The 21,001-nt window shown below is 43.5% G+C and overlaps 1 protein-coding gene, 1 non-coding gene and 1 pseudogene across 4 annotated transcripts in view; 1 reads left to right on the forward strand and 2 right to left on the reverse strand.

Moving 5' to 3' along the window:
- Eif2b3 (eukaryotic translation initiation factor 2B subunit gamma) overlaps nucleotides 1-17,339 on the reverse strand; it is a 65,082-nt gene extending 47,743 nt beyond the window's left edge. The window contains exons 1-3 of one of the 3 annotated variants that reach the window (XM_028785994.1): nucleotides 17,265-17,339; nucleotides 13,933-14,090; nucleotides 5,811-5,956 (exon numbers count right to left, since the gene is read on the reverse strand). Coding sequence is in view for 2 of the 3 variants with exons in the window: in XM_028785988.1 (XP_028641821.1) it covers nucleotides 5,811-5,956; nucleotides 13,933-14,080 (294 nt within the window). In the remaining variant the exon portion in view is untranslated. Of the gene's footprint in view, nucleotides 1-5,810; nucleotides 5,957-13,932; nucleotides 14,091-17,212 lie in introns of all 3 variants that reach the window. The other 2 variants (XM_028785988.1, XM_028785990.1) reach the window with 2 other exon arrangements.
- LOC114639670 lies at nucleotides 6,445-6,550 on the reverse strand. The gene has a single exon (XR_003714044.1). It is a non-coding gene; the product is annotated as a U6 spliceosomal RNA (small nuclear RNA).
- Nucleotides 11,516-11,923, forward strand: LOC114637737 (annotated as a pseudogene).
- Nucleotides 17,340-21,001: the final 3,662 nt, after the last annotated feature.

A 21,001-nucleotide genomic window follows, 5' to 3' on the forward strand; every position in this document is an offset into this window, starting at 1 on the left:
AGAGAGAGAGAGAGAGAGAGAGAGAGAGAGAGAGAGAGAGAGAGAGACAGACACAGAGGCAGACACAGAGGCAGACACAGAGACAGGGAGAGCGAGCACAAACTCAGTTGTAAGAATCGGGGAAGGCTCCTTGGAAGAGATGGGCATAATTTATAAGTCTGAAGAAGTGAAGGCTCCTTCAGAGCAACTGGCACCTAGGCCATGGTGACAGAAGGCTTACTAACTTTACCCAAACAGTACTGGATCTTTTTACCAGTTAGTCTGTAATTTCATCTCATGAATCAAAGTAGGAAAGGTCACCTTAACAAGAGCTTCCAGATGTATGTCAAAAAGGAAGGTTGTTTATCCACCAATGAGGTTTGTGATGACAGTCTATGCTTTCTATCAAATTCCCAGCTTCTATCATTCCCCACTACTCCACAGCTCTTTGCTCCACAAAAAGACTCCCTCTAGGGAAGGGAAACACTCAAAGGTATCAAGCTGGAAACAAAGCTTTACCATTTTCTGGGTCATCAAATGAAATACAGGGTTGCAGCACCCCCATTCCACAGACCGGATCTCTACCCAGCAGCAGTGGAGAGATGACGGGATGAAAACAGTTCAAGCTTGTGGATCTATGAGATGGCCACAGCAAGGGAAAAGCTCTGCTGGGGATCCTCAAAGTAAGGAGAGAAAAGAAAAACAACAAGAAGAAGGCTTTGAAAACCACAGCCTATTTCTGCCATAACATCTGGAACTTTCTGCATGCTAAGAGCAATATCAAAGAAGGGATCATCGGGTTATCCTGCAGCCCACGAAAGCAGTCACCAGAAGGAAAGTTACCACCCACTACAAGTCTTCAGACAAGTCAGGACCAAGTTCTCAGATCTTCCCTTGACCAGATTATACTTACTTTTTCCAAACCGATAGAAATCTGACAAAACAAAACCTTGGGCAAAATGAAAGGTTCCAGGAAAGACTGACAGAGATTCGTAATTTGATAAGGACATCAAACACTCTATAGAAAATAACTTACGTTTAGCTGTTTGTACATCTAAAAATAGAATGTTTATTTAGTTTTTCTAATAAGCTGTCTCCAGGGGATTTCATCATAATCTGTTCTTTGTAGTAGCATGTTTGCTGTTTCATAAAATATACAATAGTCACCCTTTACATCAAAGGAGTTAAATAACTAGACCTCTAACAGCTAATGTGTTGGTACCCTTCTCCCTGCTTTCTGAATTGTGAAACTGAGGCAGGGGGTAAATGACGTTTGCCTGTGGCTACAGAAAAATTCCTGTGTGGATTAAATAGAGAATTACCAACTCTGCCACTTCTAAATTAAGAGAAGCAATGAGACCTGCAATATAAGGTAAGTGTTTAAAACACAGGCTGTTCTATTATGGATCTGGTCTTCTTAGGTCCCTTAAATAGACCTCACCAGTCTGTTCTCAGAACACTATCTAAGCAATAACCAAATGTAGTTTCCAAAGGGCAAGAACAGCACCAGTGACCAATGACCTCAGAAAGGCAAAAGGCTCAAAAGCAGGTCTGGCTCACTGTCCAAGGAGTTACTCAGTTTTAGTTTTTGGTTTTTTTTTTTTTTTAATTTTTTTTTTTTTTAAAGTAGGGGCAGAAGGATGAGGAATTCAAAGTCACCCTCAGCTACACAGAACATTACAATGAAAGACCAGACTTCCCTTCATTGAAGAGAAAGATATCAAGAAACAAGAGCTGACACTTGCAGGACAAGGATTCTACATGAGTACTATAGGAGACTGCAATTTTTAAATGAAATTCTACACTTTGGGAAGTAGAAGCAAAGGTTACAAGTATATATCTAAGTATATCAAAACTCAACAATAGTGCCAAGCTTGGTACTCCACTCAGAAAGGCTAAGGTTGAAAGTCAGAGGCTAGCCTGGACTAATGGCAAGATTCTGTCTCAAAAACCGAAAACTCAAAACCAAAAGCAAAGCTGGGCAGTGGTGGTACACACCTTTGAACTCTACTTGGGAGGCAGAGGCAGGTGGAGTTCCAGGCCAGCCTAGTCTACAGAGAAAGTTCTAGGACAGCCTGGGCTACACAGAGAAACCTTGTATCTGGAAAAACTAAACCAAAACAACAACAACAAAAACTAACCAAAAACCTTCAAACCCAAAACAAAACACCAAAAGTAAAACCAAAGTCTTGTCTAGGCCAGGGTCTAGCTTTGAATCAGTGTCCAGGCAGGTACAGGCTCTGGAATGTATTATTTAAGCTCTCAATAAAGGGTCAAGGTTCTCAATACTAAAGGAAACTCGTGTTGTCGCCTTTCAAGGTGGGTTGTGTGATTAGAAATCTAGATATACTAGATTTTCTTGAGATATTCAGAACAAATGTTCCAGTTAACCCTATGGAAAATAAACTTTATATCCAGGTGACTATAATTAGCTAATAAGCTAATCCTACTTCAGGGCAGTCTCTAAGAATGAGTATTAAATTTCCAAAGTAATAAACTACTTTCTGACATACGGTTTACTGTATGAAATTGAAGTAGCCTCAGAAGTGCTCAGGCAGGTTCCTGGTAGAGGTGTGTGAATAACTACAACCCAGGCTGTCTGTTGTTTTCAACTCTCCCTCCTCCCATTTGATCTGTGGAAATAGTTAGTGTCACTACAAAGCAGGCCTTTGTTGTTTTCAGTCTGCACCCTTCCCATTCCCACCTGCTGTTCCTTCTCCCTCAAATAGTTTTTCTTTCTTTCTTTCTTTCTTTTTTTTTTTTTTTAATTAAACTTTGCCAGGTATGGTGGTGCACACCTGAAATCTGAGCATTTGAGTGTCAAAGACAGGAGGACTACTACAAATTTGAAGCCAGCTCGCTCTCCACGTGGAGTTCCAGGGTAGCCAGGGCTAGATACCAGAGCCCTGTCTTAAAAGACAGAAAGGAAAAAAAAAAAAAAAAGGAAAAAAATCAAACTTTAATTAGGCTATCATCTTGGAGGAAAATATATCGTTCTTTAGCTGATATGTATATCTCCATTTTACATACAGATGGGAAAAGTGTGTCTTCGAAGCTCGAGTGCAGTAACCAGAGCATTGGCAACACTATGTCTCTCTTGGTAAATTTCCAACAAATAAAAACCCGTGTACAATTTTCAGATGTTTAGGTTATCCTGAGGGAGGTCTTTACTTAACTAGGGTTTGAAATAATCCCTGCTATTTAAGCTGTGTAGTAACTCAATTTAAGATGCAGATTATTTCCTGGTCTCATGTCTCTAACATCACAAACACCCACTCTTCTGCAAATCTCAATTAGAGCCCCTGTCAGGAAGTAAAGCGTCCCTAACAAGCAGATGCAGGCAGCACTTCCTGATGCTCCTCTAGAGGGCACCTGGTACACGCCTAACTTCTTAGGGATCCTAACCCACTCACAACTGTAACTCTCAAATAAAATCACAATTTCCACTGAGTCCTGTGCACCTGGCTGTGCCTAGAAGACATAGTGTTGCCGATGCTCTGGTCACTGCACGCATCAAGCGAGGCTCTGGCATCTATGCATTCCCTCTCTTACTCCCCACACTCCAAGCAAAGCACTCACGATTCGAAGACACACTTTTCCCATCTGTATGTAAAATGGAGATCCTGGAACTCACACTGTAGACCAGACTGACCTGGAACTCAAGAGATCTGCCTGCTTCTGCTTCCCAAGTGCTGGGACTAAAAGCAAGCACCAACACCAACCTGAAACCTTGGCTGTCTTAACTGGGGATTTCAAGGAGACACTGACCACAGATGAGGTTAGAAGCTGTTATGAGGCAGTTTGGAATAATAAGCCCCAGCATAACTGAGGTCTCGGAAAAGGGTAAAGTGTGGGGGAGGGGAGGGATATAAAGGAAGCCTTTCTTGTTCTGCTAGTGCTTACTGTAAAAAAATCTTAAAAAATATAACTCAGAATTCTAAAAGATCTAAGTCATCACTCAAGAGTAAGGTGAAAAGCCGGGCAGTGGTGGCGCATGCCTTTAATCCCAGCACTTGGGAGGCAGAGGCAGGCAGATTTCTGAGTTCGAGAGTTCGAGGCCAGCCTGGTCTACAGAGTGAGTTCCAGGACAGCCAGGGCTACACAGAGAAACCCTGTCTCGAAAAACAAAAAAAAAAAAAAAAATTATTTTATTTATTAATTATTTTTATTTTATTAAGATTTATTTTATTTATGAGTACACTGTTGCTGTCTTTAGACACACCAGAAGAGGGCATCAGTTACAGATGGCTGTGAACCACCATGTGGTTGCTGAGAGTTGAACTCAGGACCTCTGGAAGAGTGCTCTTAACCCCTGAGCCATCTCTCCAGCCCCTCATCTATTTTCTTTAAAAAGCCAGTAAGGGCTGGAGTCCTCGGAAATAGGGGAGTAATCCATTGGTGGAAGAAACCTAGGCACAAGGACAGGCAACACAGGAAAGAGGAGGAAATTCTCAGAAAGACAGAAATAAAAGAAGGCAGTTCTGCACAGGCCTAGGTTACAGCTAGGAGACAGATGGTTTCCAAGAGGATGGGATGGAGTGATCAGTGTTTAACATGTCAGACAATGCTCCTTTTGGAAAGATGGAAGACAAAAACGATAAACATGGAAATTTAAGTCTCTGAAAATGAGGAATCCCAGATACAGCCCAGCCCTCAGTAGGCTGAGGCAGTAGGATGGCAATTTTGAAGAAAGTCTGGACATAACAAGACTATCTCAAAACAAAGCAAAATAGTGCTGAGGTGACCAGGGTAAACATGGTAGCCTCAAAAGCCCAACCTGGGTTTGATTCCTGGAACCCACATAGAAGGCCAGTAATTCCAGCACAGGAGGTGGACACAGGCCTGTTAGCCTGCAGGAAGCAGTGTAGCAGCAGAAGCTCAAGACAGTAAGGTGGCTTCAGACACAACACTAACCACACATGCATGCACACACACCCATGCACACACTCCCCCTCTGCCGTTAAAATGCCTCTGCATTAAAGGCATGGGCCACCACTACCTAGCCACAGATTTTATTTTAAGCCAGATGCATATCTTCAATTCAAGTATTCAGGAGGCTGAGACAGAGGGATCATCAAAAATCAAGGCAAGCCTGGGCCACTGAGAATTCCAGTCCAGGCTGTGTTTCAAAAATGGATGTCTTACTACTTGGAAAGCAGATTATGTTGACTAAACTTCTAAAGCTTTATTACTAATCAAACCAAAGAACAGTTAAAAAGTAAATGGGAAACAATGAACTTGATATAAAAATATATTAGACTAGGTTTGTTGGTTTATGCCCATAACGCCGGTGCTATGAAGCAGGGGTAAGAGAAGAGTTCAAGGCCATCCTCAGCTACACAGAGCTCAAGACAAGCTGGGCCACACAAGACTGTCTCAAAACAAACACAAAATAGAATATACTTTTTAAGTCTTAAAAACTAAGAGCAGGGCTGGAGAGATGGCTTAGCAGTTAAGAGCACTGACTGGTCCTGAGTTCAATTCCCAGCAACCACAGGGTGGCTGACAACCATCTGTAATGGGATCTGATGCCCTCTTCTGGTGTGTCTGAAGATAACAAGAGTATACTCATATAAATAAAATAAATAAATAATTCTTAAAAAACAAAAAATTAAGGGTAGTACATGCATTTAATCCCACTACTCAGGAAGCAGAGTCAGGTAGATCTCTGTGAGTTTTTGGCCAGCCTGATCTACATTGCAGATTCTAGGCTAGCCATGCTACATAGTGGAACTTGTCTAAAAACCAATGAAAGCTTTTATAAAATACAAAGCACTGCCAAATAAGATATTACTTATGTTCAATAAAAATAAGTAAAGCAATATGTTTACCTTAAGTTTTGGATATATGTGGCGTAGAGAGTCTGCAGTCCCCATGTCTGCCTCTTCAGGAATGCACACAATATCTAGCTTCATTTTCATCTTGAATTCTGCACACAGAGCCTTTTGGACATCTTTGGTTGTAACCACAATGACTTCTACAGTATGAAAGAGATAACAGACAAATGCAGAAATTCATTCACTGAGACAATTTCCATCTTTCAGTCAGATGGGCTCTGCTGCAGTGCACATGCCTGTAACCCAGCACTCAGGAGGGGAGACAGAAAGATCAGGAACAAGGCCATCCTTGTCTACACATCAAGTTCAAGGCCAGCATATAGAATCAAAAATAATAACGCTAATATTACTGAGCCTTTTCATTGTGTGTGTGTGTTTTTTTAAATAAAAACCTGTCAGTGAGCAACAGTAAATTTCATCTTCAGATCCTCTGAGCATTCTGTGACACAGAGGTACTTGTCCAGGACTGACACCACCTCATAGCTGGGGAACTTTAAATGTCTGATCTCTCCAGGCTTAGAGGGTGTGCCCGGACAACTGAGCGCTCCTTCACCTCCCACACCCAAGGCCTGGGCATCACAGGAAACTAGAAACCCCTGCATCCAGGGGTGCTGCAAGGCAGAAAGGAGAAAAAATGGAATGCTTCACAAATCTGTCTGTCATCCTGTGCAGGGGCCGTGCTCATCTTCTCTGTATCACCCCGATTTTAGTATACATGTTGCTGAAAAGAAAACTGTTTTAAATGTAATTATTTTATTAATTTTGAGAATTTTGTGCATGTATATATTTTGTTATTTACCCTCAACTCCTCCTAACCTGTCCCCCACCCTTATCATTACATTAAAAAAAAGGATGTGTGTGTATGACCGTGTGTGTGCATGCACTTGTGTGTGCATGCTTGTATATGTGTGGAGATCAGGACTACTTGTACTGTTCTTTCCATCCACCTACCTGACTTGGGTTCCAGAGACTGAACTGAGGTTGCCAGGTGGCTTTTGCCTCCTAAGCTGGCTCACTGGCTCTCATCTTGTAGATTCGTGCTCTCTATTTGTAGCAGCATATTTTCCCCCACAAGTTGGGAGGAGCTAAGGTGGGAGGAGTAAGGAGACCAAGAGGAGGAATAAGGAAAGGAAGAGGAGAGGAAGAAGAGAGGAAGAGGAGAGGCTAGAGAGGAGTGGTAGGCACCATGGATGACCACACATGTACCAAGAGCAGTCCTGGGTAACAACTTATATCTAGGTTAGTTAATTGGGAACACCTCCAATTGTGTTGGCATCTTGTTAATGAGCATCACCAAACATAGAAAGCCTTTGGATAGCTGGGCAGTGGTGGTGCATGCCTGTAATCCCAGCACTTGGGAGGCAGAGGCAGGCAGATTTCTGAGTTCGAGGCCAGCCTGGTCTACAGAGTGAGTTCCAGGACAGCCAGGGCTACACAGAGCAACCCTGTCTCAAAAAAAACCCAACCAACCAACCAAACAAACAAACAAACAAAAAAAAGGAGCCTTTGGATAATCACTAAGCATTAGAGTCTCATTTTTTACCGGCTACCGTGTATGGCAGGATGGTCTGGGCTCAGCCTAACCTTGTGGCGACAACGTGGAAGATGGCTCTGCTGTCTCGTGGGTGGCAGGATCAGTGTCTCTGGCTGGCTGAGCCAGTGGCATACTCTCAGGCCTAGGCTATTCGGGAAGATGGCGGCTGCTTAAGAACAGCCAGATTGGGTGCCGCCAATTTAAAATATTACTGTTAACATCTATTAAGTCTTACAACAATCTCACTCTGAAAGTAAGAACCTTGGGAGGTGGAAAGATGGCTCAGCCATTAAGAGCATTTGCTGCTCTTACAGAGGAATTCGGTTTGGATCCCAGCCCCCAAATAAGAGCCAAAAGCCACCTGGGGCTACAGTTTCAGGGCATCGAACACTATCTTCTGGTTTCTGCAGGTACTGTGTGTGCATATACATACACGAGAGCAAACGCCAATACACATTAATATAAAAATAAAAACAGCCATGTATGGTGGTCCATGAATTTAATACTAGCGCTCAGGAGGTAGAGGCAAGCAAATCTCTGAGTTCAAGGTCAGCCCAGGTTATATAGTGAGTTTGAGGTCAGCCAGAGCTAAATAGAGAGACTTTGTGTCAAAAGAACAAAACAAACAAACAAAAATCATTCCCAAAACTTTTACCAGGTGGTGGTGCCAGCCTGTAAACCCAGCTATTTGGGATGTTGAGGTGGGAAGACTGTAAGTTCAAGGCTGGCTTTAGCAACAGGCTCTTTAACAAGAGCCTGTTCATATTGTTTTGGTATTTTTAAGGGGAAAAAAAAGAGATGGCTCAACAATAAAGCATTTACCTAGCAGGTTTAAGGATCCCTGTTCAGTTATTATAAAAGATAAATTATATATTTAGATAGATAGATACATACACACACACACACACACACACACACACACACACACACACACACACATATACATACATACATAGCTGGGGCTGGTGAAATGTAAGAGCGCTTGCTTGAGTCCAGTGACCTGAGCCCATACAGTGGAACAAGAGAACTACTGACTCTAAAAAGTTGTCCTCTGACCTCTACACGAGTCACAGCACACATGCATCCACACATATACTTAGGTACCCACAAGATAAATAAGTCTATACCAAATCTTAAAATCTACATTCAGGGCCGGGCGGTGGTGGTGCACACCTTTAATCCCAGCACTTGGGAGGCGGAGGCAGGCAGATTTCTAGTTTGAGGCCAGCCTGGTCTACAGACTGAGTTCCAGGACAGCCAGGGCTACACAGAGAAACCCTGTCTCGAAAAACCAAAAAAAAAAAAAAAGAATCTACATTCAGGGCTGGGAATATAGCTCAGTTGGTATCTATATGCACTAAATGGTATCTATGCCCAGCACTGCAAAAAATTTAGATTAGTGAAACACATCTATAATCCCAGAACACAGGAAATACATGCAGGAGAATGAAAGTCTAATGTCATCCTCAACTACACAAGTTTAAAATGCTCTCTCAAAAATTAATTAATTGGGGCTACAGAGATGCTCATGGTGGCTCACAACCATCTGTAATGGAATCCGATACCCTCTTTTTGCGTGTCTGAAGACAGAGAGTGTACTCGTATACATAAAATAAATAAAAGAAAACATTAAATTTTTTTTAATTTTATTTATTTTAATGTATGAGTGCTCTGCTGCATATATATCTGCCTGCCTGAAGAGGGCATCAGATTCCCCTATAGACTGTTGTGCGCCACCATCTTGCTGGAAACTGAACTCAGGACCTCTGGAAGAGCAGCCAGTACTCATCTTTTAAAAAATTAATTAATCAGAGCTGAAGCAATTGCTCAGCAGTTAAGAGCACTGACTGCTCTTCCAGACAACCTAGGTTCCAATTCCCAGCAACCACATGGCAGTTCACAACTGTCTCTAACTCCAGGATCCAACACCCTCATGCAAATATACGGTTAGGCAAAACATGAATACACATAAAATACAAACAAACAAGAAAATAAATAAAATGCACGCTTTGTCAAAGAAAATAATAAGAATCATTTAAGCTGGATGTAATTGTAGACATAATCTAGTTCTTGGAAGACAGACAGAGGTAAATCTCTTGAGTTCAAGAATAGACTGGTCACCGGGCGGTGGTGGCGCACGACTTTAATCCCAGCACTTGGGAGACAGAGACAGGCGGATTTCTGAGTTTGAGGCCAGCCTGATCTACAGAGTGAGTTCCAGGACAGCCAGGGCTACACAGAGAAACCCTGTCTCGAAAAACCAAAAAAAAAAAAAAAAAAAAAAAACCAGCCTGGGCTATAGTGAGTTCTACATGAGAAATAGCTGCTAATTAGAAAGACTTTGTCTTGAAAATACAAACAAACAAAAACTGTAATAACTAATTAGAGGCTGGAGAGATGGCTCAGCTGTTAGAGCACAGGCCTTTAATCCCAGAACTCAGGAGGCAGGGGCAGGAGGTATCTGAATTTGAGGCCAGCCTGTTCTACAGAGTGAGTTCTAGGACAGCCAGGGCTGCACAGAGAAACCCTGTCTCATGTTGTTTAGAGAGAGAGGAAAAATAAAAAGCACTTGGCTGCTCCTGCAGAGGACCTGGGTTTGGTTCTCAACACTATATAGTGATTCACAACTACTCCTAACACCAATTCCAGGGGCTCCAAGCCCTCTTCAGACCTCCTCTGGCACAGGAGTGCATGTGGTGCACATACACATTCAGGCAAACCACTCACACATATAAAAACAAATCCCTCTGGCCTCTGAAAGCAACAGGCATGAATATATTACACTTACATACATGTAGGCAAAATATTCATACATATACATTTTGTTTCAAAATGTTAACTAATTCATATAAATTCTACATTGGGGAAGTATCCCGCAAATTCTGAGTGAGCTTCTGTAAGAAAGAATTATATGCATAGTAGGTATTACATATACAACAAAATGCTACTGCTGAATATGAACTAAAGTCATCTAGCGACATCGGGACGGGTATGGCCCTCATGCCTCACTGGACAACGACAGGGGGACTGGAGCCATTACAAGGTCCCCTTCAATACTGGAGGTCAGGCCTCTATCCCCGCCTTCACAAGATTAGAATCGCCACAGCCCTTCTATACTTAGAGAAGGGAGGAGATGTCAGGGGCAGCCCTGCTTACACACTGAAGGCCTAAAATCAGCCATAGGCCTAAAATCAGCAATAGACCTGTCATACATGTATACTAACACCAAGTCTTGGGTCTCTGTGGATAAACATTGAAACAGATGGCTATAAGCTATTGTAAACAGGCAGCTTTGTGGAAATTTACCAGCCTGAGGAGTCATAGACCTTGTAGATAGGTAGCCTTGGCAAACAATACCAACTTAGATAAGGACAAGTGAATCATAGGCAGAGTCATAGTGACCTGTCCCCGAACCTTCACCCAGCCAATACCCGGTTCCGAAAGATATCTGTACTCCCCCTGAACACCCACGCTTCAATGTCATCCCCTTCCCCACATCCTGCCTTTCTGTGTTTATAACCCCTGTGTGAATGAATTACGATTTGAAAAAAAATAATTATTAAAAAAAAAAAAGTCATCTAGCAGTAAGAAGTAGAGAGTTATGGATGACAGATCCATAAAGCTACTGAAGGAAAAAAGATACCTTACCCTATTCTTCTAGAAAGACCCTTTTGGTTTTACAGGCTATCACTGAACTTCCTCCTACCTCAGCCTAAAGATTACAAGTTTACACCATCACAAGTCAAAAATAAGCTACTTTAAAAGGACCCACACGATATAAGCAGAGAAGCAATTCTAAGAAAATTCTCTGACCTACATTTGCACACCCATGCCTACAATACCTCCTCAAATCAATAAAATGTAATAATAATTTTTTTTCTTTTTTTTAGTTTTTCGAGACAGGGTTTCTCTGTGTAGCTCTGGCTGTCCTGGAACTCACTCTGTAGACCAGGCTGGCCTCGAACTCAGAAATCCACCTGCCTCTGCCTCCCAAGTGCTGGGATTACAGGCGTGTGCCACCACTGCCCGGCTAAAATTTTTATATATAAAAAAAGGCTTGCACGCCCAGCCCTACTGCTTCGACCTCTGCCGCCATAGAGAGGAAGCGGGAGAGAAGCCCATGTTGCCTGTCACCTATATCCACACCGCGCAGCCAGGAAGAAAGATGTTCGGCTGCGCCAAGCTCACCCGCACCCCTGCTCTGATCCGAGCTGGATCCAGAGTTGCATATAGACCAATTTCTACTGATCCGAAGGGAGTTTCAGACCAGTGTAATCAGCAGAGACATTGATACTGCTGCCAAATTCATTGGTGCAGGTGCTGCAACAGCAGGAGTTGCTGGTTCTGGTGCTGGGATTGGAACAGTCTTTGACAGTCTTATCATTGGTTATGCCAGAAACCCTTCACTGAAGCAGCAGCTGTTCTCATAGGCTATCCTGGGATTTGCCTTGTCTGAAGCTATGGGTCTCTTTTGTTTGATGATTGCGTTCTTGATCTTGTTTGCCATGTAACAGAAATTACTGCCTGAAATGTTGGCATTCATAGTAATTACAGATGTAATTCTGTGTATCTTGCTGTGACTCTGAAGACTAGTACTGGTGTCATAGAAATATATGTTATTTCCAAAATCATTCATTAAAGATGAAACTTTAAAAAAAAAAAGATTTTTTTTCTTTTAAGGATTTAGGAGCTGGAGATGCTCAGTGGTTTCAAGCACTTGTTGCTCTTACAGAAGACTGGGTTTCAATTACGACCCTGGCACCTCACAACCATCTGTAATTTCAATTCTAAGGCATCTGACACCCTCTTCTGACCTCTGGGGGCAACAGGCAAGTACCTGGTGCACATACATATATGCAGGCAAAACATTCATTCTCGTAAAATAAAATAAAATAAAATAAAATAAAATAAAATAAAATAAAATAAAATAAAACTAAGAAAATCCCTCACCGTTGAATGAACCCTCTTGCAGCAATCCGGACCCTAGAATCTGCACCAATTTGCTGCATTCTGACTCATTCTGCTTAGTGACACCTCAAACGCAATGTGGCCAAAGCTGAACTCATTACTTTTGTTCACACCTGTCCCTGACTCATATTTCTTTTCCCATTTAACAGCATCATCGTCTATCTAGTCTGACCCAAGTGAAAAGTAGACAAAAGCCCTTCCTACCAGATTTTAAGGAAAGTTCTAGAAGTCAGTGCCTGAGCTGTCTTCTCAGTCTTTTGCTCTCACGCTTAGAACATCACTCAGCTCATCACAGATTCTCAGACTGACAACCAGGCATTTAGATTCCCAATCTTCTCTCTCTAATATCCTTAGAAGACCCATCTTGGATCACTGTGGACAACCCCTTCTGTAATGTTCAGCACGACATTCTCATTTTTTTCCTCATATAGCAAAAGGATATTCCTGGGCCCCTAACTTAAGAGTCCAGTTGTGGGATGTAAAACCATGCCAGGAAGTTTGGTAAAGTAGAGCTTTTTTTTTTTTTTTGGTTTTGGTTTTTCGAGACAGGGTTTCTCTGTGTAGTCCTGGCTGTCCTGGAACTCACTCTGTAGACCAAGCTGGCCTCAAACTCAGAAATCTGCCTGCCTCTGCCTCCCAAGTACTGGGATTAAAGGCGTGCGCCACCACCGCCCGGCTAAAGTAGAACATGTTGAGACCCAGAGACACACCTGAGACTTAGGCGACTCCCCAGCTCCCTGCCAGACTCCTGACCTGGAACACGTGTCATGTTCCTCACATAAAAGAAACATGTCACATATCTCAAAACAATGTCCTCTATGCTAATGAGGTACCTAGAGGCCCAGAGGGCTTACCCAATAAGCTTCCCTTCCCGGACATTCCTTCCTGCAAAAGGTATTCAATCTCTGGTCCACCCTGAGAAGTGGGTACAGTACGTTATGCATCCATTTTCCACCATGAACAACCATGGACTGTCTCTTTCATCAAGATCTGTTGTGGGGAGTCATGGAGAAGGCATTCAACTACAGAGCCAAGCTTAAATCTCCTGTAGAAGGTCTCACTGTGCTCCTAGCCACAACTGCCACCAAGTCTGCTTGTGTCAAGGCAAGGACAATCATTTCTAGGACAAGCCAGAGCTCCTTTTACCCCCTGGCCCCTGGGCTAGATGCTGTCCCCAGCTCACAGGGGCCCCAACTCCTCAGTTCTTTTGAGATTCCCAGTGGCACCTGGATGTCCAAGAGTTAAAGAATCCCAGATTCCCAGAACCAGGGACCCCCAACCAGCTCTGGCTTCCCAGAACTCAGATGGCACTTTCCCACCAGACTGCCCACCCCCAGAGCAGTGTCCTGGCGCCTCCCTATAACCCGGCACCCTCCAGAGCAGCAACAAGGGATAAGCACATCCCCGAGTTCCTCTTGAGGAGCTCATGCCCTGCAGCAGGGCAGCTGTGGACCAACATCCAGTCTCCAGCAAGCTTTAAGCCCCAGTTTGCTATCATCCTCTCTTCCCTTCTTCCCCTCTCCCCATCCCCCCCACCCCATCATACTGCTGACAAATTATTGGGATCAAACACACTAAAGGTTTATGGATGTGTCTATCATGGCTATGACTCACCTTCAAATCCAACACGCTCAAGCAGGTTCAGCGGGTACCAAATTAAAGGTTTGTTTCCAACTGGAAGCAGAGGCTTGGGAATGCTGGAAGTCAAGTCTGTCATCCGAGATCCCCCACCAACGGCCATAACTACAGCTTGAAACTCCATGTTTATAAAACTGCAAGCAAGGAAGAGAAAGAGTAACTTAAATCAAATGATACAGAGTACTATTTGTCTCTATCTTCATGAGGACTTCTCACTATTCCAGAGGTGTCACTTCTGTTTCAGTTACCAGAGTAAGAAACACTCCCAAACTTCAGTAAATGTCCTCTTTCTCACCTGCTCTAGCCAACTAAGTGTTAGCTCCGATCTTAGTAAAAGCAGAGTAATATAAACTAAAGACGTCTGGACCTTGCCCTTGAGTTGTTTATAGTTAAAAACAGACAAAATTGAAGCCCCAGTGGTGGTAGCATATTTAATCCCAGCATTTGGGAGGGAGAGGCAGGCAGATCTCCATGAGTTCAAGGCAAGCCTAGTCAACAGAGGTAATTCCAGCACAGCCAAAACTACATAGTGAGACCCTGTCTCAAAAGCACAAGCTTTTTCAGGGTCTAGCTGGAGAATTGTAGTTCTCATCCCTCATAGAGGAAACGTCCCTTTGCAAAAGACTCAGACCACTGCAGAAGACCACAACTGATCAAAATGAAGAGCTGTGGGGCCTGGTCCCAAATAATACTTGCAAGAAAGTCCTGCAGCTAAGGCTCAGTGACCATAAGAAAGACAGAGGGACAGGATGTTTGCTGTGGGATTGTGTCTCCTAGATATGCCAGAGACTATACAATCATGAAGTGTCACTAACATGGCTTCGTAAACAACACCTGAACAAGGATAGCACCAATAGACATGTTAACGTCTGAGACGGAAAGTTTATAAGGCCTCAAACCTAAGCAAAAAACTACAGGCAGCTAAGAAACACTGAAAGCAAGTGGACATCAGTTAGTTATCCAAATGACCAGCCCTGAAAATACACATGCAATCAACATTATACTGACAAAGCAGGCTGTAGTTATGCATTTAGGAATATACACACCCACACATTCACTAAGCCGTTGGGATTAAATGAGGGGTCACTTGTCTAGTATGTATGAGGCCTTAGGTTAGATCCCCTACACAGGAATAAAAAAGTAATTCTATATAAAACATACAAAGTAATGTCCATCCCATCACAAACACTCTATATTATTAGACAGATGCTAGATCATGGAAAACCTACTATACCATCTGAACTATACTGTTAAATAGCTCTGGGTCTATATATCTTTTGTAAATAAATTATATATATGATGGGCGGTGGTGGCGCACATCTTTAATCCCAGCACTTGGGAGGCAGAGGCAGGTGGATTTCTGAGTTTGAGGCCAGCCTGGTCTACAGAGTGAGTTCCAGGACAGCCAGAACTACACAGAGAAACATATATATATATATATATATAATGTTTTGAATGCATATATGAAGTCAGATCCCCTGTAAGTGGAGTTATAGATGGTTGTGAGCCACCATATAGGTTCTGAGAATTGAACCTGGGTCCTTTGGAAGAACATACACTACTTTTAATCACTGAGGCATCTCTCTAGCCCCCTATAGCTCCTTTTAAAGTGGATTGGTATTACTATGCTGTCATAGGTAGTGTGATGGCCTTTCCTATATGTTACTCCACTACAGATCAGTACGTGAAACCTGGTGGTACCAGACTCCTCTAGAAGTCACCATATTGATTGCTTGTGAATCTAGCACCAATACCTGATTATAAAGTGTGCATTAACCTCCTGGGCTCAAGTGATTCCGTCTTACCACCTTGATAAACTGGAACTGCAGGTCTACTGCTAGCTACTCCTGCTTTACACTGGTTTTCTCCTGGGACAACTAACCAACTAGCAAAACTCTTAAAAAAGACTTAGCTCAAAAATGATCTTGCATGGGTTGGAGAGATGGCTCAATGGTTAAGAGCACTGACTGCTCTTCCAGAGGTCCTGAGTTCAATTCCCAGCAACCACATGGTGACTCACAACCATCTGCAATGGGGTCTGATGTCTTCTTCTGTTATATCTGAAGAGAGCAATGGTGACTAAATAAAAAAATCTTGAAAAAAAAGAATTAAAAAAAATCATCTTCCATAGCATGAAGCTACAATTCTTTTGCATACCAATGATGGGACTTCCTTCTTTCACTAGTTGCTTCTACTTTGTACAGATTGCATCAGCCTTTATAGGCTTCACTGCAGGTATTCATTTAAATGCCTATGAAGAGTGAGTTCCTTGAAGTTGGGGACTGTGTGTTGTCAGGATACTCCCAGTCATTTGCCAAATACTATCTGTGGAATGAGCATCTGTGAACCTCACAGCAGGCCCACATTAGTGTTAAGCTCAAATGTGTACAAAAGGGCATTTAGAACCCAGGTGGCTAGAACCTAAAGTTCCTGTTCTCAATCTCTGGGTTAAGGGAAAAAAAAGATGCAACCTAAGAAACAAGAATACTAGCCGGGCGTTGGTGGCGCACGCCTTTAATCCCAGCACTTGGGAGACAGAGACAGGCGGATTTCTGAGTTCGAGGCCAGCCTAGTCAACAGAGTGAGTTCCAGGACAGCCAGGGCTACACAGAGAAACCCTGTCTCGAAAAACCAAAAACAAAAAACAAACAAAACAAAACAAAACAAAAAAAACCCCAAGAATACTTATGAACCTAACCAATCATAAGGCTAAGCTGACTTAAAAGTTTCAACTTTACTATCGTGACTCCCGATACCAAGACGATAAGTCTCATCAGCTTCCAAGTTTTACAGGAGGAGTTTACAGAGTCTCCGTCATCCCTTCCTCACAGCTGCTGTCTCCAGTTCTAAATGGTAAGACCGGCCACTGCACTGTAATTGGTTTGCCAAACCTTTGAGCGCTGCCTAAAGGCAAGGGCCTTACTGTATCCCATTTAGTCCCTGCCTTGAGACCAAATAAATGTGAGATGACTAAATAATGTGGAAATCATGTCAGCAAGGCACCAGGGGAGTCCAGTGCTCACTTGGTGTGACTTCGGGCAGAACTGTCCCTCCCCGAAACCCAGGTTTTCCATCTGTTGCAAACGGTGGTTGGTTGGCTTGGACTCTCCAGTCTCCCAGTTGGGACACATGGCTCTACGGCCGGGGCCGGCAGGGACTCGCTCTGGCGATTTCAGGAGCGCAGTACCCTGTCTGCCCACTCGGGCCCTGCTCAGCGAGCAAGAACCGGGCTCTCTAGCACCCGCGCGCCGCTCACCCTGCTCAGCCAGCTCGTGCACCGCCTGGCACCGCACTATCCCCGGCTTTACCTCAGCTCCCGGCACGCCGCAGCCGCTCCCAGCGCTCCCCACGCCACCTCTTGCTGACAAGCCAATGGCGCAGGCGCGCGGCAGCCGAGCAGTTCGATATGACGCGCCGACTCAGGAAGAAGGAACGAGTGCCGAGTAATAGATGGCAGAGGACAAAGAAGCTCCTGCTCTTGGCGGTGCACTGCGACTTGGAGACCAAGCGGCCCACGAGCTGTAGTATGGAGTTTCTGTATTGCTGGCCAGTGCTCGCTGAGTGTCCCCTTCAATCTCTTCCGTATAGAAGTTGCGATTCTAAATCCCAGTCTCAAGGCAGCAAATTTTGGTTGTCAGTACTTTTTGTTTTGTTTTTTGTTTTTTGTTTTTTTTTTACTTTTCAAGACAGGGTATCTCTGTGTAGCCCTGGCTGTCCTGGAATTGACTCTGTTGACCAGGCTGGCCTCGAATTCACAGGGATCCACCTGCTGAGAGTCCCCCTGCCTCTGCCTCAGGAGAGCAGGGATTAAAGGCTTGCACCAATGCTCCTGGAAGATTCAGGAGTTTAAGAAAAAAAAAAAAAAAACACCTATCAGATTCCTTTACAGGTCAGCCGGTGGCTAAGCTCCCAATATGCAAGATGCCTGATGTGGCCTTCGTGTCAGCAAACTTTAGCCATTCAAACAAATTCATCTCTGATGGCACTTAGTGGTTTGAAGACAGTGAGGCAGGTTGAGCCTTGGGAAAGAGCCTTCCAAGCTGACTAGACAGCAAGTGCAAAGATCCTGCCGGTGGTGCCACATGTCTTTAATCTCAGCACTTGGGAGGCAGAGGCAGGCCAATCTTTGTGAGTTCGAGGCCTGCTCTACAGCATGAGTTCCAGAACAGCCAGGGCTACACAGAGAAACTGTCTTGAAAAACAAACAACACCCAAGATTATACAGAGGGAAACCCTGTCTCGAAAAACAAAGAGCAAAAAAGCAAACAAACAAATCCCAAGGGAGAGAGACAACCCCTGCCTGAGTTCAATAAATGGCAACAAGGCCACTGAAGCAGAAATAAACTAGGCAGAGAAGGGGATGAGCGAACCGCACCTGAGAGAAGTCAGGTGGATGAGAATTCAGAACCTGCAGGCGTGTAGGCTAGAGGGAGGAGCATGAGTTTTTCTGTAAATGTATATAATGAGCATAAGGTAAGAAAACAGAAACAAAACCACTCTTTTTTATAGCTTCTTAACTCAAACGGCAGAGGAGGAAACAAGCCCCATGGTGTCTGCAGCCCAGGGTCTACAGTCCTGTCTTCATATGACACATAAAGGCTGTTAGTATGGTTGTGCATGGTATTGTGTGTCTGTGATCACGGCACTTGAAGGCTGAGGGAGAAGGATTGCAGATCCTGGGCGAAATAAGGAGACCTGTCTCAAAAGTAGGAGTGGGGAGGCCACAGCTGCAACAACTTTGAGGGAACGTGAGTCCAAACTGGAATTTCACAGCCTGAGCCTGCCTGGGCCTGGGCCTTCATTTGAGCTTTGGCGTTGGCCAAAAGAGGGCATCAGATCCCATTACAGATGGTTGTGAGCCACCATGTGGTTGCTGGGAATTGAACTCAGGACCTCTGGAGGAGCAGCCAGTGCTCTTAACCACTGAGCCATCTCTCTCCAGCCTCCAACATATTTATATTGTCAGCCATATGTAGTGTCTCACAGCTATAATCTCAGCACTGCAGTGGTGAAGGCAGGAGGAAATCAAGTTTGAAGCCAGCCTGAGCTACATGGTGAGACCTTGTCTCAGAAGACCAAGAACTCATATGCTCAGCCATGGTCTTTGCTTAGCATAGGCAAGGCTCTGACTTTGTTACTTAGTGCTGAAAATAAGTTACTTCATAAAGTTTTATTATTTTTCCTTTAAGATGAACTAATAGTTTTTAAATCCCTCACTTCAGACATTTGATGTGTTAGACGTAAACCACATAAGTTGAAGCTCTTTGTGATAAATGTGAAAAATGATAGAACTTTTGTAAAAATGATAATAGAACTCTATCATTTTTAAGCGTAAAGAGTCCAAAGACCAAAAAGTTTGAGAATCATTTCCCTAAAGGAATAATTTAAAGCAAATATAAACTAAAGTAGTCTTTCAACTACTTTACTCCCACAAGAAGAGAAATCCCTCTAGTTCTGTAGTTCCCTAAAAATCCACTAGTTTAAACATGAACACTTGCTATGGGTGGTGTGAACCTACAAGATGACCACTGCAAAGCATAATAACAATAAATAAATAAGTAAATGTAATTCAAAAATAATAAATGAAATGGGTGATGTGCCTGTATAATCTGAGCACTGGAGGGGAGGAAGGAGGGCTAGCCTCAGCCTCATACTGAGTTCAAGGCTAGCCAAGACCCAAGACGTATAGCGAGATCCTCTCTTACCAGATCAACACCCACAAAGCCACTTCTTATCAAAGCCACCGTAGCTCAGTGACAGAATCTGCTTGCCTAGAAGTTCAAGGTCCTGCGTTTGATTCTCTAGCAAGCCAAAAACGAAACTAACTAACTAACTAACTAACTAACTAACTAACTAACTAAAGCATGTTGTGGGCTCCAGCAAGATGGCCTAGTGGGTCAAGGTGCTTGCTGCCGAGCCTGGTGACCTGCATTTGATCCCTGGAATCCACACAGTGGAGAGTATTGACTCCCTCAAGCTATTCTCTGACCTCTACAAATGATTTTTTTTAAAGTGTTGTATTTCCCTAGAGTTCCCTGCCTGAGCTAAGACAGAACCTCCAGAGAAAGGAATGAATAGTTAGGTTTTAGACCTCCTGTGGTCAAATCAACACTGCAGCGCTCCCTTCACCAACATGCTGTGCTATAATTGAGGTTAAATGAATGACAACTCATTACCAGCATCCTGACGTGAAGGAGCCACACTGATGCTCTGTGCAGATGTGAACATCAGGTTTTTGGTTTGTTGGTTTGTTTTGTTGTTGTTTTTTAAGCAAAATCTCGGCTGAACTCTTTTTTTGTTTGGTTGATTGTGTTTCAAAGTGTTTATTATTTTTAATTTTTTATGTTGCCTTAGCTGTTCTGGAACTCACTCTGTAGACCAGGCTGGCCTCAAACTCAGAGATCCACCTGCCTCTGCCTCCCAAGTGCTGGGATTAAAGGCGTCCACCACCACTGCCCGGCCCCACTGAGTATTCTTATTCCCAGCATCTAAGGCATTGCTTGCCATATATTAGGTGTTCCGATAAATGTCAAAGTGAAATTCCTTTATATTTTAATTTGTCTTTGGTTGTTGTTGTTATGATTGGAGATAAGGCTTGTCTGTGTAGTCCTGGCTGTCCTGGAACTCACTCTGTAGACCAGGCTGGGATTAAGGGTGTATGCCACCACACAAATTATTAATTTGGGACAGGGTCTCACTGTACAGCCCTGGCTGGCCTGAAACGTTCTGTATAGACCAAGCTGGTGTCGCAGAGCTCTGTCTGCGTCTGTCTACCGAGTGCAGGGTTAAAGGTATTCATGAACATATGCCTTTACTTTCAATGCAGAAACCAGACTGTCTTCTAACTGATAAATACTAAAGTAATTCAAAATAAGAAAATTGGAAAGGGGCTGGAGAGATGGCTCAGCGGTTAAGAGCCCTGGCTGCTCTTCTAGAAGATGAGGGTGAATTCTCAGCACTACACGGAGGTCACATAGGGTTTGCCTTAGACCTAAGATAATTCTTCTCCTCTCTGTAACTCCAGTTCCAAGAGATCAGACATTCT

Source organism: Grammomys surdaster, unplaced genomic scaffold (genome assembly GCF_004785775.1).
Source record: "Grammomys surdaster isolate TR1022 unplaced genomic scaffold, NIH_TR_1.0 100, whole genome shotgun sequence".
Classification (NCBI taxonomy): Eukaryota; Metazoa; Chordata; class Mammalia; order Rodentia; family Muridae; genus Grammomys; species Grammomys surdaster.